The sequence below is a fragment of the Equus przewalskii genome, chromosome 2 (assembly GCF_037783145.1).
Source record: "Equus przewalskii isolate Varuska chromosome 2, EquPr2, whole genome shotgun sequence".
Taxonomy (NCBI): Eukaryota; Metazoa; Chordata; class Mammalia; order Perissodactyla; family Equidae; genus Equus; species Equus przewalskii.
Window position 1 is genome coordinate 6,908,520 of NC_091832.1, and position 13,715 is coordinate 6,922,234.

The 13,715-nt window shown below is 38.8% G+C and overlaps 1 protein-coding gene across 10 annotated transcripts in view; it reads right to left on the minus strand.

Moving 5' to 3' along the window:
- The window catches only part of ZFYVE9 (zinc finger FYVE-type containing 9), a 192,745-nt gene that overhangs the window by 10,456 nt on the left and 168,574 nt on the right, over positions 1-13,715 (minus strand). For all 10 annotated transcript variants that reach the window (XM_070609634.1, XM_070609641.1, XM_070609633.1 and 7 more), the window contains 3 exons: positions 6,892-7,042; positions 4,666-4,746; positions 2,189-2,351 (listed from right to left, as the gene is read on the minus strand). In XM_070609634.1, coding sequence (XP_070465735.1) covers positions 2,189-2,351; positions 4,666-4,746; positions 6,892-7,042 — 395 coding nt within the window. The remainder of the gene's footprint in view (positions 1-2,188; positions 2,352-4,665; positions 4,747-6,891; positions 7,043-13,715) is intronic.

A 13,715-nucleotide genomic window follows, 5' to 3' on the forward strand; every position in this document is an offset into this window, starting at 1 on the left:
GCTTGCTGCTACCGATACCTTACGGTATCAGATTACCAATTTTTTGGTCCTAATAACCATTTTCACTTGCAGCTATAACAGAGAATTAAACACAAATTGATTTTGAAATTAAATTTTCCTGTGAAGTATGAGAAGATAAAGGATTATTTGTAATAAGCAAATGCACTCATTGATATAGAAATTGCTTCTTCTTGTTCAATAGCAAAAGTTTTAAAATCTTTGTTTTTCTTAAATCCGGTGTGCCGGGTTGTAAATGTCCTCCATCTGCCTTTGCTCCTGCTACTCCCTCAGACTGCAGTGCTGGCTCTGCCACAACTACGTGGCAAATACTCATCTCACCAGATTCAGCTCAAGCAGCAGCCGTTTCTCTATGAGTTGTTCTTGACCACTGCCCTACCACCTCTACCCAGTTCCTGCTTTCCTTTTTATCTTCAGTGTATCCTAATGAGTTTTCTATGAGCATCTTCCATACTTTGGTGCACTTATTTATAACTATCTTCAAAACCAGAGTGAGCCACTTGTTAGCAGGGACTGTGTGGAATTCATTTTTTGTATTTCCAGAGGCCTGCATGTAGAATGATTGCCTGAAGATGAATGGATGGATGGGAGAAAGCTTACTACAATGAAGTATGATATATTCCTTCAATCAATCAATTTTTTAAAGCACCTACTAGGTGCCAGGCAATATTTTAGGTGCTGGTGATACAGATGTAAATAAACCAGACAAAAGCCCCGCCCTCATGGAGCTTACATCCCAGGGGCAACAGAATCAAATAAGTAAGTAAAACTATATTGTATGTTAGAGAAGTATAAGTGCTCTTGAGAAATGTAATGCAGGAAGTATTGGAGGTGGGACGGAAGCAATGTGCATGAGAGGGTTATAATTTAGATAGGTTGGCCAGGGAAGATCTTACTAAGAAAGTGACATTTAGAAAAAACTTGAAGGCAGTGAGGGGGTGACTCATTTGGCTATCTAGGGGCAGGGTATAAGCTGAGAGAACAGCAAGTGGCAAGGCCTGAGGACAGACGTATAGCTGATGCGTTCAAACAAGAAGGCAAGCGTGGCTTCTGAGAAATAAGACGGTAGGCGGAGAGACACAGAGATTGTGTAAGGCCTTATGGGTCATAAAAGACTTTGGCTTTTACCCTGAATGATAGTGGAAGCCAGTTAGGGGTTTTGAACAGAGAATGACATTACTCTGGCTGCTGCACTGGAAACAGATTAGGTTGGGGGGAGGGAGGAGGCCAAGACCAGAAACAAAGTACCCAATTAGGAGGCTACTGCAATAATCCACACCAAAGGAGGGTGGCAGTAGAAGCAGTGAGTAGTAGCACGATTCCGGTTATATTTTGAAGAAAAGCTAACAGGATTTACTGTTGGATTAGGTGTATGTGTGAGAGAAAGAAAAGTGTCAAAGATGATTCCAAGTTTTGGCTTGAATCATCAGAATACAGCCGCCATATACTGGGCAAGAGTATAGGATTTGAAGCCCAAGGAGGTGGTTTTAAGTCCTAGCCCTGCCATTTCCTAGCCTTGAGGAGTCATTTTGCCTTTTTGGTGCTTGTTCACTCCTCATCTGTATATGGGAATAACAACACTAGTTATTATATCAAATGAAATAATATTAGCAAAAGTGCTTTGAAAATGATAAAAGGCTTAGGTATTATTACTATTATTGCAGTAACTTTAGGATTGTTTTGTTTCATCAACTCCTTCCCTCCTCCTCCCTTCAAAAATATGCACAGAAACTCCTTCATAAATTAAGCCAAGAGGGGCCGGACCCGTGGCTGAGTGGTTAAGTTCGTGCACTCCGCTTTGGCGGCCCAGGGTTTCACTAGTTCAGATCCTGGGTGTGGACATGGCACCGCTAATCAGGCCACGCTGGGGCAGCGCCCCACATAGCACAACCAGAACATACAACTATGTACTGGGGGACTTTGGGGAGGAGGAGGAGAAGAAGAAGAAGAAAACGACTGGCAACAGATGTTAGCTCAGGTGCCAATCTTTACAAAAAATAAATTAATTAAGCCAAGAAACCAGAAACTTAAAATTCTGTGTTATGTATACAACATATACATAACATATTTTTCTTAGGCAGGGCTTTCAGTTATAAAACACCAGTGTAGACAAAACCCAGAGCCTAGCCCCATAACTAAAAGCCACAAAGGGGAAGTTCACTGCATTTACCCCTTGTTGACATTCTTGTCGTCATCCACCCACTGGATGTGGATGTGCTCCTGGGGATCCTCGGCATCTGCCTTGCCACAGGTGATGGTGAAGTCCTTCATCTCCCGCAGTGCCTGTCTTAAGGCATCCATGTTCTCTGCCGTGATCTGGACCATAACTCCATCTGGGAATCAGCACCAAGACAGTAAAGATAGAAACACCAAGCCAGGGAGAGGGGCAGATGAAACATGGTACCTGGCATCAGGCAACTCCCTCTAAGATTAAATGTAAAACTCTGCTCAGCTCTCTACAGCTGACAAAGAGGTTTTGTTCTCTGAGCTGAACCTCTTACTTATTGAAAGTGCTATGAGGGGCAAATGCAAGATGGGTTCTGCTTAAAACACCTGCTTGTTGACTTGACTTCAGACACAACTAAAAGTTTTTCCTGAGACTTCTCAAAGGGAAAACTTACACATGGTAACATCCCTCTTTTGGACTCACACAGCATTTTGTTCCTCTTTCCACTCTTGCATTTAGCATGCTCTAATCATGTGTATTTGTTTGCATCTCAGTCTCTCTCACCTTACTAAGATTGCCTGGCATACAGTGAATGCCCAGAAAATGTTTGTTAAATAAATCACTGAATAAACAACAGTAGTGGGATAGGCGATAAATCTATTTACTAACTAGCAATAAGGCAAACCTACCATATGGGTTTCACATGGGCTACAGATGGTAACTGTTTCTGGGCTGCTACCTACCTGAGTCAAAGGCACACACTGAAACTGAAGGTGAAAGTTGTCACATGCTGAGCAATTACCCTGCTTCACTGACACAAAATTTTGTCAGTTGAAATAATTTCTAAAGAGTTTCAATGAAGATTTCATAAATAGGCTGCCAATTGCTCTAGTGACATACACAGTGAAATGCAAGATCTAAGAAATTCCCAACCCAAAGACTAAACATAACTTTTAAACACATTGCCTAGCATTTATAAGGATCTGTGTCAGTCAATTTATCATTTTTGACAATATTTAAAGGGTGTTTTTAAATCATCTTGTAAAGACAATTTCAAAGGTAGTCCATACTCGATCACATAGGCATTAATCTGTCAGTTAAGACCAAATGACTGTTATCGCCTAGATTTCTTAATGATTTCTTAATAACATGTTTCTGTTTTGTAATCAGAGTTGTGAAATTTAGTTGTAAAATACTGGCATACTTTATTCTTCACTGCTGTTTTAAGATTACCAATAAAGGAGATCAAACCCAATAGCTATTAACTTGTGTAAGATTATCTGTGCATTTCAATTAATACTCTGGAATCCACCCTCAGGAAGCACTGCTTTCAGACAGGGCCCTGCAGTAAGCCACTGTGGAAATGAAAACCTGCTGTCATGTGTGGCAGACTGTACTTTCCAAAGAAGACGACAATATCTCCTGTCTCACATGCTTTTCTACAATGCTACCCCCTCCCATTTCCCCATCAACAAGTGGAGTCTAATTCCTCTCTCCTTGAATCTGGGCAGGCTTATGACTACTTCCAACACGAGGGTATGGTAGAAGTGACACTGTGCAACTTTCAAGTCTGGGTCACAAAAAGCAATGTGGCTTCTGCCTTGTTGCTAAGACTACGCATGCTTAGATTCCTGAGACACCATGTAAGAAGTCCAACGAGGCTGCCATGCTAAGGAGTCCAATGTATAAGTACTCCAATCATTACTCCTAGTCTTTAAATCATCCTAGGGCAGGCCCCAGACATGTGAGTGAACAAACCTTCAGATAATTCTAGCTCCCAGCCATCAAGTAACCGCCAGCCTTCAAGTTATCCCAATTGAGGCCCTGGACATCATTAAGCAGGGTCAAGCCATCCCTGCATTGCCCTGTCAAGTGCAGACCAGAGGAATCAGTGAGCATGATAAAATAATTGTCTTAAGCCATTAAGTTCTGGCTTAATTTGTTATGCAACAAGAGTAACCAGATCCAAATACAGTGAAGAATAATTGACAAAGAAAATAAACAGTATGCTCATTAGCCTTTCATTAACTTTCATTTAATTAACTTTTGTCAGGATATGTGTCATGTCTAATTATAACGAACCAGCAGGAAACATATCCCATTCTGTACCCCAAACAATGATTACAGCATTCTTGTGCGTAAGAGGGACTGAACTTCATCCATATATTTACAGATCTGCACCCAGTGATATATTTGAACTCAGACTACATCCCTAAGGTCCCTTATCCCAGAGCTCTGAAAAGCCAGCTCTTAATTTTTATGTCACTATCCCATGGTATCTCTACCACTTACTCCCCTCTTTGGAGAACTAAGCATCCTTATGACAGTTTTAATTAGCTGAAGAGTGAGACACTATTGAATGAATAAGAAGAGTCAGAAGTCAACGGCAACAGTGTCAAGGCTCCCTTTAATGTCCTAAGTTTTCAGTTGTACAATTAGGATTGAACTAATGCACACAAAGTAAGTAACTCATTCTTTACCTTCCACAATACTGGACTTGGCAAGATATCCTGAAGAGGATTTCAGAGCGCCACTGAACACAAAGAAACTGGCACCAGTCACTAAAATAGCAATAGAAATAGTTTAGTGAAGACATACCCTGAGATGGAGGGATTGAGAACAATAATGAAATGTTTGGTAGTTGAGAACTCCAACCATCATCATACAGAAAACAAAACATCAACTCTAGACACCACAATGTACAAGTAACCAATAATTTTGATGCTTATGATAGCTTTGGGAACGAGGTTTTAAGATATACTCTCCCATTTTGTTTTGCTCCTCTTCCAATCAAGAATCAAAGAATCTTACAAGCAAAGAAATCTTAGTGGTCAAGTCTAGGGCTTGGCCTGCAGCCTTTTTTTGTAAATAAAATTTTATTGGAACACAGCCATGTCCATTCGTTTACATACTGTCTATGGCAGTTTTTAAAGTACGATCCCAGAGTTGAGGTTGGTGACAAAGACCACAGGCCTGCAAAGCCTACAATATTTATCATCTAGCCATTCACAGAAGAAGTTTGCTGATCCCTGATCTTATTCATTGATTTCCAGGGTTTTTTTTTTAGATCAAATGTATTTTGAATATGGAGATATGGTTGCCAACTATTTTATTTAACAAGTGGAGCTATTAAAAAAACAAACACGTATTTAAAAGACAAACACCTGTTACCAGTATCTCCTCATAAAAGAAAGGATATTTAATTATATTCAGCTTTATGGAAACTTCACTACACTATGTTTTTTCTCCATATCTTAAATGGAACTGAACTATTCCAACTTCCTACCCAGTGGTCCTACAATAACTCTAACAGGTAGATCATTCAGCCTTTGTCAGAGACTCCTGCTGACAGGGACCCCACAATAGCACAAGGCAGCCCATTCTACTTCTGGATAACTGTGTTACAGAATGTTCTCTCGAATTGAGCCCAAATCTAGATAGCTATAACTTTCACCCATTGGTACTGGTTTTGGCTTTTTGCAGCTATTCAGAATAAGTTGAATTGTATTTCCACATAACAGAAAATTTTAGGAATAGAGACAGCTATTTTTCACCCTCTTCCAATCTATACTTTTCCAAATTAAACAATTATATTTTATTCAAGAGATCTTCCTTTGACCTAGTCCAGATTTCTCACAGGCCTTGAAACATCCTATGAAGACCCTCTAGTTTTAACAACACATATGATCAATTGCATTAATGACACCTAGAACTTATTCAAATATTTTAGATATGACTTTAATAGGGAGCATTGTGGACTTATCAGCTACCTTATTTTGGATATTGTATTTGAATATACATGTGCTAAGTATCTTTTATGCCTTTACTAAACAACTGATTTTAAAAATACACTGCAGACGGTGACCTAGAGTATGTCTACTAGAGAAGTGTTTGATAAAGCGTATGAAAGAAAGCTGGTTTTGGGAGGTATTCTGAGGGGAAAAAAAGATTCATGGTCAAGTAAATTTAGGAAGGGCTAGGCACTATCCTCCTTTTGGAAAATCACAATACACATAGTTTGTTAAAGGCTCTGAAAAGTCCTGTAGTAAAGAAATTTGTTTAAACCTGTTTAACTCAGGATTTCTCAGTTTAATGTATTAAGCAAGACTGACTTATTTACGTAAATATTTTTTAAAACCGTAGAACCTGATAAGACACTTTAGGAAATGCCACAGTGAGCAGCGCTTCTTAAATTCTAATGAGCATTGGAATCACACAACTTGTTAAAATGAGGATTCTGCTTTAGCACATCTGGGGTGTAGATTCTTCATTTCTAAAAATCTCCTAAGTGATGAGACCACATTCTGAGGACCACTGAACCTAGAAGCCTTCCTTCGGAATCCTGTCAACCTACTAATTTACGTTCTGTGGGCATGGTCATTCAACGAGCTCCAAAGCTGCCTAAGCGTATTCTCACCATGGGGCCTGGTCTCCTACCTTCCAATTCCAATGCCAATGCCCTGTCAATATCCTGAGGCGGTATTTTCAAAATGTTCCCCTCAAAAACAGAGGTCCCACCTGCAACTGTGAGTCTGGCTACTTGGGGAGTCAACCTAATCCTGGAGAATAAGCTTGGAAAGCTTAATTTAATCAAATTGTTTGTGGTCGCCTATCTAGAAGGTGAGTGCTATGGGGCTGAGAGATCCAATTCTGCAAGTCCAGTACAATCTCCTATTCTCCTAATGTCAATCGGCTCAAATACTCACCCTTCCTGGGCTGACTGTGAATACTGATAGCCTGGGTCTGATAGTTCCCATCATCGTTCTGTACACACACGAGATGAGAGTCTGCCTTGTCATTGAAGCAGGCACCTCCTGCCAGGACATGCTCATTGGACTTGTTCATGGCTTTCATCATCTGCAATCAAAGATTAGGGGTAACTTGCTTATTCTGCCAAGAACGGGCATTTTTTTGGTCTGACATGGCACAACTCTCTCACCTTCTCAAAACCAAAACAGAATATTATTTTTATTAAAGTGTCAAACTGGCTACCAAATAGTGAAAAATCAATCACCATTAGTAAAAAATCAACAGATACAAAAATTCCCTCTGTAGTTTATAGGTGATTTGTATTACAACCTAAGCACATAACAATTTTGCATTCATTTTTTGTCTTTTTATTGCTGCACTAAACTCAAGTAACAAAAATCAGTTTAGCTAATTACAGTAGTTTTTCCCATCCACTGGATTCTCTAAAGATACATACACTGAAATTCTAAGTCAAAAGAATGTCCCTTCTTTTTCCACATCCATACAAAGAAGTGAGGGTTTTCCTCTAGAAATATATGAACTCCATTCTTTCTCAGTTTTACTAACTTATGTTTGAGATCTTCAATAAAATTACTTACCAATATTTTGCTTTGTTCTTACCAAAAGATTTAAGATAATTCTGAACCTTACCTGAAAAAACTCACAGGCCACCAGTTTGCTTCTAGTAAACAAATCTGAACTTATATTATCTCAATGCTAAACTTTGACTTCTGGTTGAAATAAGCTAATAATAATTTGTTTTTATTTCCCATTTTTTCCTTCATGCCATCCCATTTGTCCAACTTTCTGATCCGCTCCTTGAAAATGGCTTTGATTTTTTGAAAATTGATTCCAAAACTTTTATTTTACTTTGTTTTACTTCCCTCTTCCTCCTATATTATAAACTGCAGTAGCACAGTGTGAAAAACACCAGATGAGTCTTCTGATACATTTTCTATTTCTGTATCAACTATTTTAAAGTGAACTATTCAGTGACATTCAGTACATTCACAATGTTGTGCAACCAGCACCTTTATGTAGTTCCAAAACATTCCATCACTCCAAAGTAAAACCCCTTACTCTGCTATTTTATGCTGTCACTGGTTTTTTACAGCTATCCGAGCAGGTGTGAACCTATCGCTGCAGTTTTCATTTGCATTTCCCTAATGACTAATGATGTGAAGCACCTGTTTTTATGTGCTTGTTGGTCATTTGTGTATCTTCTTTGGAGAAATGTCTGTTCAAGTCCTTTGCCCACTTTTTCATTAGCTTGTCTGTCTTTTGTCATTAAGTTATAAGAGTTCTTCATATATTCTAGATATCAGACCTGTATCAGATATATGATTTGCAAATATTTTCTCCCATTGTGTAGGTTGTCTTTTCACTTTCTTATTAATGTCTTTGGATGTGCAAGTTTTTAATTTTTATTAAGTTCAATTTATCTATTTTTTCTTTTGTTGTTTGTGCTTTTAGTTCCATATCTAACAATCCATTGCCAAATCCAAGGTCCTGAAAATTTACCCTCATGTTTTATTCCAAGACCTTTGTGGTTTTAGCTCTTATGTACAGGTCATTGATCCATTCTGAGTTAAGTTTTGTATATAGTGTGAAATAGGGGTACAACTTCATTCTTTGTACATGGCAATCCAGGTGTTCCAACACCATTTGTTGAAAACTATTCTTTCACTGTTGAATGGTCTTTGCACTCTTGTCAAAATGAACTGGCCATAAACATATGGATTTATTTCTGTATTCTTAATTCTATTCCATGGCAGAACCACACTGTTTTGATTACTGTAGCTATGCAGTAAGTTCTGAAATTGGGAAGTGTGAATCCTCCAATTTTGTTCTTTTACAAGATTATTTTGGCTCCAGGGCCCCTTGCAATTCCAAATGAGTATTGGCTTTTCCTTTCCTGCAAAAAAAGCCCATTAGAATTTAGATAGTGCTTGCACTGGATCTATAGATCACTCTTAAGTAGTACTGCCATCTTAATAATATTAAATCTTCTAATCCATGAACATGAGACATCTTCCCATTTATTTAGGTCTTCTTCAATCTCTTTTAGCAATGTTTTGTAGTTTTTAGGGTACAAGTCTTTTACCTCCTTGGTCAAATTTGTTCCTAGGTATCATATCAATACATTCTAAGGTAGCATCATCTATTGTCTTTACTCTAACTCTTGCAAAGTTAATATTTTAATATATTATTATATCACCACAGACATCCAAACAATAACTGAAAGTTCTTCTCACACTGACATTTATCAACCTCACTAATCCAAACCACTTCTATCAGGGTTTTCTGAAGATTACTTTTACATAAGTCCTTTGCAAACAGAGTAAGTCAGCTGGAAGATTCCTACTTAGTAAAGTCAACTGATAAACTAATTTAGGTTCTCATTTGCAATTTACATTTGTATCACAAGAAAGAAACTGACATGATCACATATAGCAATTTTAAAGATGTTATATCCATCATTTCTTCCAAATCATTAGGCTAAAGTCGTTTCTAATTTTGTCTACATTAAGCAGATTAAGAAATATTTTCAATTCAGATATTCTGAATCAATTAGCTAGCCTTTTAAGTAATCGTTTTCTTGGATGTCAATTTCAAGCCAAGTGATATAAACCAACTTCATATTTCTTTAGAAATGAATGAACTGATTTTTTTTCTCTTAAAATCATGTTATTTACACCAAGAGAACAGTTTCCCAGATATTCAAAGGACCTTACTGACCATAAAATAAACTTACACTTGTCATATGATGACATAAATAACTTACTTTCCATTTTAGTTGTGTTATTTCTCTGCTCTATCAATACAAATTCTGTAAAATCTCTTCTATCTATCCCTATCTTCACCACAGCTCAGGACCTAATTACCTCTCTGGACACAACAACCTTACAACTGGCTTTTCTACAATCAGTCTCTATCAGTTCTGATTCATTCCACATGCTGTCCCCATATTTACCAAAGCACAGCTCTGACCACATCACATCTTCTTCACCTTGTCCTCTACTCAAAACTGCAAGCTTCCTATGTTCCAGCCCCAAACCAGCTTTCCTGCCTTCCTTCCCTTCCTTCCATATCCTTATATGCAGGACTACTTCCTAACGCACTACCATTTCCCACATCTGAGGTTTATTATATGCAGATATTTAGCCTCCCTTTTCTTCTCCCATACCCAAGCACCTGAAAAAGTTGCCCCCCAAATCAAGGCTTAGTAAGAATACCAATTCCTGCATGTAGCCTTCTTCAACTTCAGTCAGACAGCAATGTGACCATTGCCTTTGTTGAACTGCCATAGCACCTTATTTGTGTTCCTTATATGGCATCATCCACATTCAGTGTTGAATTATGATTAACAGCAAGGACTCAAGCCAGACTGCTTGTATTTCAATCCTGGCTTTGCTACTAACTGGTTGTGTGCCCTTGGGCAAGTTCCTCGATTTCTCTGTGTCTCAGTTTCCTCCTCTGTAAAACGGGATAATAAAAGTAATTATTTCATATAGTTATGAGGATTAAATTTATATTTATAAAGTGCTTAGAATAGCACCAAAAATGTAGTAGCACTGATTAAATGTTTGTTATATAAAATCTGTATGCTTGTCTCCTCCACCCTGCTTACAAAATTGTAAAGCAACCTTCAAACCAGCAACAAATAATTCAAATGAATACCTCTTATGAGATAATGGGATTCAGACCCTTCCTAAGAGCTCAAAAATTAGTGACAATGACACATTGATAAAGGCAGGGGAACCACTGCTGTGACAACAGTATGTGCAAAACAGCTAACACCCATAGAACGCCACCCATGAGCAAGGCACTGAGCTAAATGCCACATGCGTCTCATCTTGAAAGAACCATTTTAACCTACCAAGTACATAAGCTTTATCCTCCTGTGTTTCCCACCCCCAGAGTCTAACCATCCATGAAAATCATAAGAGCCATTTAAAAGCATACAGTTCTAGAATGAGTGCTGGGAGGAATGGGTGAGGAGTTATAACACCTAATTCATCTCTGAATTAACACACCATGCCCTTCAATTTCCTCTCTGAGATCTCATGTTAAAAAAGGACACTTTAGCCTTTTGATCTGAGTGGAAAGGACGTGCAGAGGAGGAGTTTAAGCAGGGCCTTGAGGAACATCTACAATTTGTATATAGTTTGCAAGGCTTAGCACAGGGCCTTGCTCATAGCAGGTACTCAATAAATATTTGCTGAACACATTAATTAGTAAACCATATAAGTAGGGATGGATTTGGAGGGTTTGTCTTATTCATGGAGTTATACTGAGAATAAGTGTTAGCACAATTTTAAAAAATTTTTTTGGTTCACTTATAATATCACATAGATTAGGTATTTAATAAAGTAAGTTTTAATGATTTAATCCCATAAACATTTATCAAGCGATTAACAATGACCATAGGTAGGAAGATCCATTGCAGAGGCATGGAAAAATCTATGAAAGTAAACCACTGCACCAGGGATTCAATGAAGAATAAAACACATGCTCTGCCCTCAAAGGGCTCAAAATTAAGAACAGGAAGGGATTCATACTCATCAGCTATACATGTTACACAAATAAAGGAAGCTGGGAAAACAGAAGAAAGAAAGACTGATATTGTCTGGGGGATGGAGAATTCTAGGGAGGTTTCTTAAAGGCATAACATTTGAATTGGCTTCGAAATCAGGAACAGAAGAAGAACACTCTGGATAAAGAGAAAAGCATGAGTGAAGGAAGAGAAATAGAACTTAGAAAGGAACACTGAGCAGGATAATGATGGAACAGGTAGAAAAATATCCGTTCCAGGAGATATTTAGGAAAAATATAAATATTAATTCTTCCAGGGGGCCAGCCCTGTGGCTGAGTAGTTAAGTTCTCGTGCTCCACTTTGGCAGCCCAGGGTTTCGCTGGTTTGGATCCTGGTCACAGACATGGCACCGCTCGTCAGGCCACGCTGAGGCGGCATCCCACATGCCACAACTAGAAGGACCCACAATTAAAATATACTACTATGTACTGGGGGGATTTGGGGAGAAAAAGAAAAAAATTTAAAAAATAATAATAATAATTCTTCCAGTTAGCTGTAGTTCACTTGCATCCAGAAGCTAACACCCACCTTTCCAGTCCTATGGGTGTACATATCTTCAATTATGTACCTTCACTCATTTGTTGAGCAAATACTTATTGAGCATCTAATAAGTACCAGGACTATGTTCATACTTGGTTTATTCAGTAGTGCATAAATCTCTTCCCTCATGGAATTTATATTCTTACGTGTGTATGAGGAGGAAATAAAAACAGTAAGTAAAATACATAAAATGTTAAACATTGATAACTGCTATACAGAAAAATAAAGCATGGACAAAGGAGTAGGAGTACTGGGAGGTGCCATTTAAAATAGGATAGTCGGGGGGGCCCTTACTGAAAAGTGAGGGAAAAGTCATGGGAATATCTAGGGAAGAGCCTTACAGGCATTTAGAACAGCTGGTGCAATGGCCCTGTGGTGGCAGCACGGTGGCATGCCTGGCAGTTTCAAAGAAATTAAGGACAGTGTGGCTGTAGCTGAGCAACAGAAAGAGAAGAGATATAAGAAATTAGGTTAGAGAGGTAATGGATTACGGAGTACAAATGGCATAGACAACTTCAGTTTTTATTTTGACTAGGATGAAAGATTTCTGGAGGACTCTGAGCAGAGGAGTGACATGATTTAACTTAGTTTTAATAGAATCACTAGGACTGCTGTGCTGAGAATAGGTTGACAGGGGAAAGGGTACCAATGGGACAACCAGTTAAGAGGCTACTGCACAAATCTAGGGCAGAGATGATGTTAACTTAAGCTAAGATTGGTTCAAGGATTGAGAGGTGGTTGCATTCTAGATATATTTGTGAGGTAGAGACAGCAGAATTTCCTGGTAGGTTGGCCATGGGATACAAAAGAAAGAAGACTTAAAGATGATTTCAAAGTTTTGGGCCTGGTAACTGGAAGGCTGGCACTGCCACTAACTTAGGGAAGGCTGCAAGAGGAGCAGGTTTTGAGGGAAGATCAGGAAGTCAGAGTTGAACTTGCTAAGGTTGAAACGCCTATACAAGAGAGATATCAAGTGGGCAGTGAAGACACTCAAGTCTACAAAACAAGGGAGAGACTCAGGCTGGAGGAAGACATCAGTATAGAGACAGTATTTAAGGCCAGAGGACTGGATAGATCATCAAGGAAATGGATCAAGACAAATAAAACATACAAGGACTGAGCCCTTGGGTTTTCCAAAATGAGTGAGAAATGAAGTCGGAAAGGGGGATGTAAAGAGAAATTAAATTGTGGGACATGAGGGATGCCCTAGGAGTCCAGGGCTTCTTGTGGTACTTGAACATAATGAGATTAGAGCTGGTGGTCTCAAGGCCAAAAGCGGCAGCAAGGCTGTGAGTGCTGGGAGATAGGGAAAGCTAGGGGGTTAGCTAGAAGCCACTGTTCACCCCTATTAATGGGCAAGGAGACAGTCTTACTCTAAGCACACAGAGTTCAGCAGTGACCTCCTCTTGCAGTCAGTGGAGGTATAGCAGCCAGGGCTGCTTCTTGGGGATCCTTGCATTTTAATACTATCTTCTATGTTTAACACTAGGAAAACTATACCAATAATCAATGGAACATCACCTCCTTCCTCTGCACTATTCTCCAGAGCACCTTTCACCAACTCCTTTCATTCTTTTGAAAAGAGGACTATCACCTCTTCTTCCCTAAGAGAAGAGAAATGTATTCCTTGAAGGCCAGAAAATA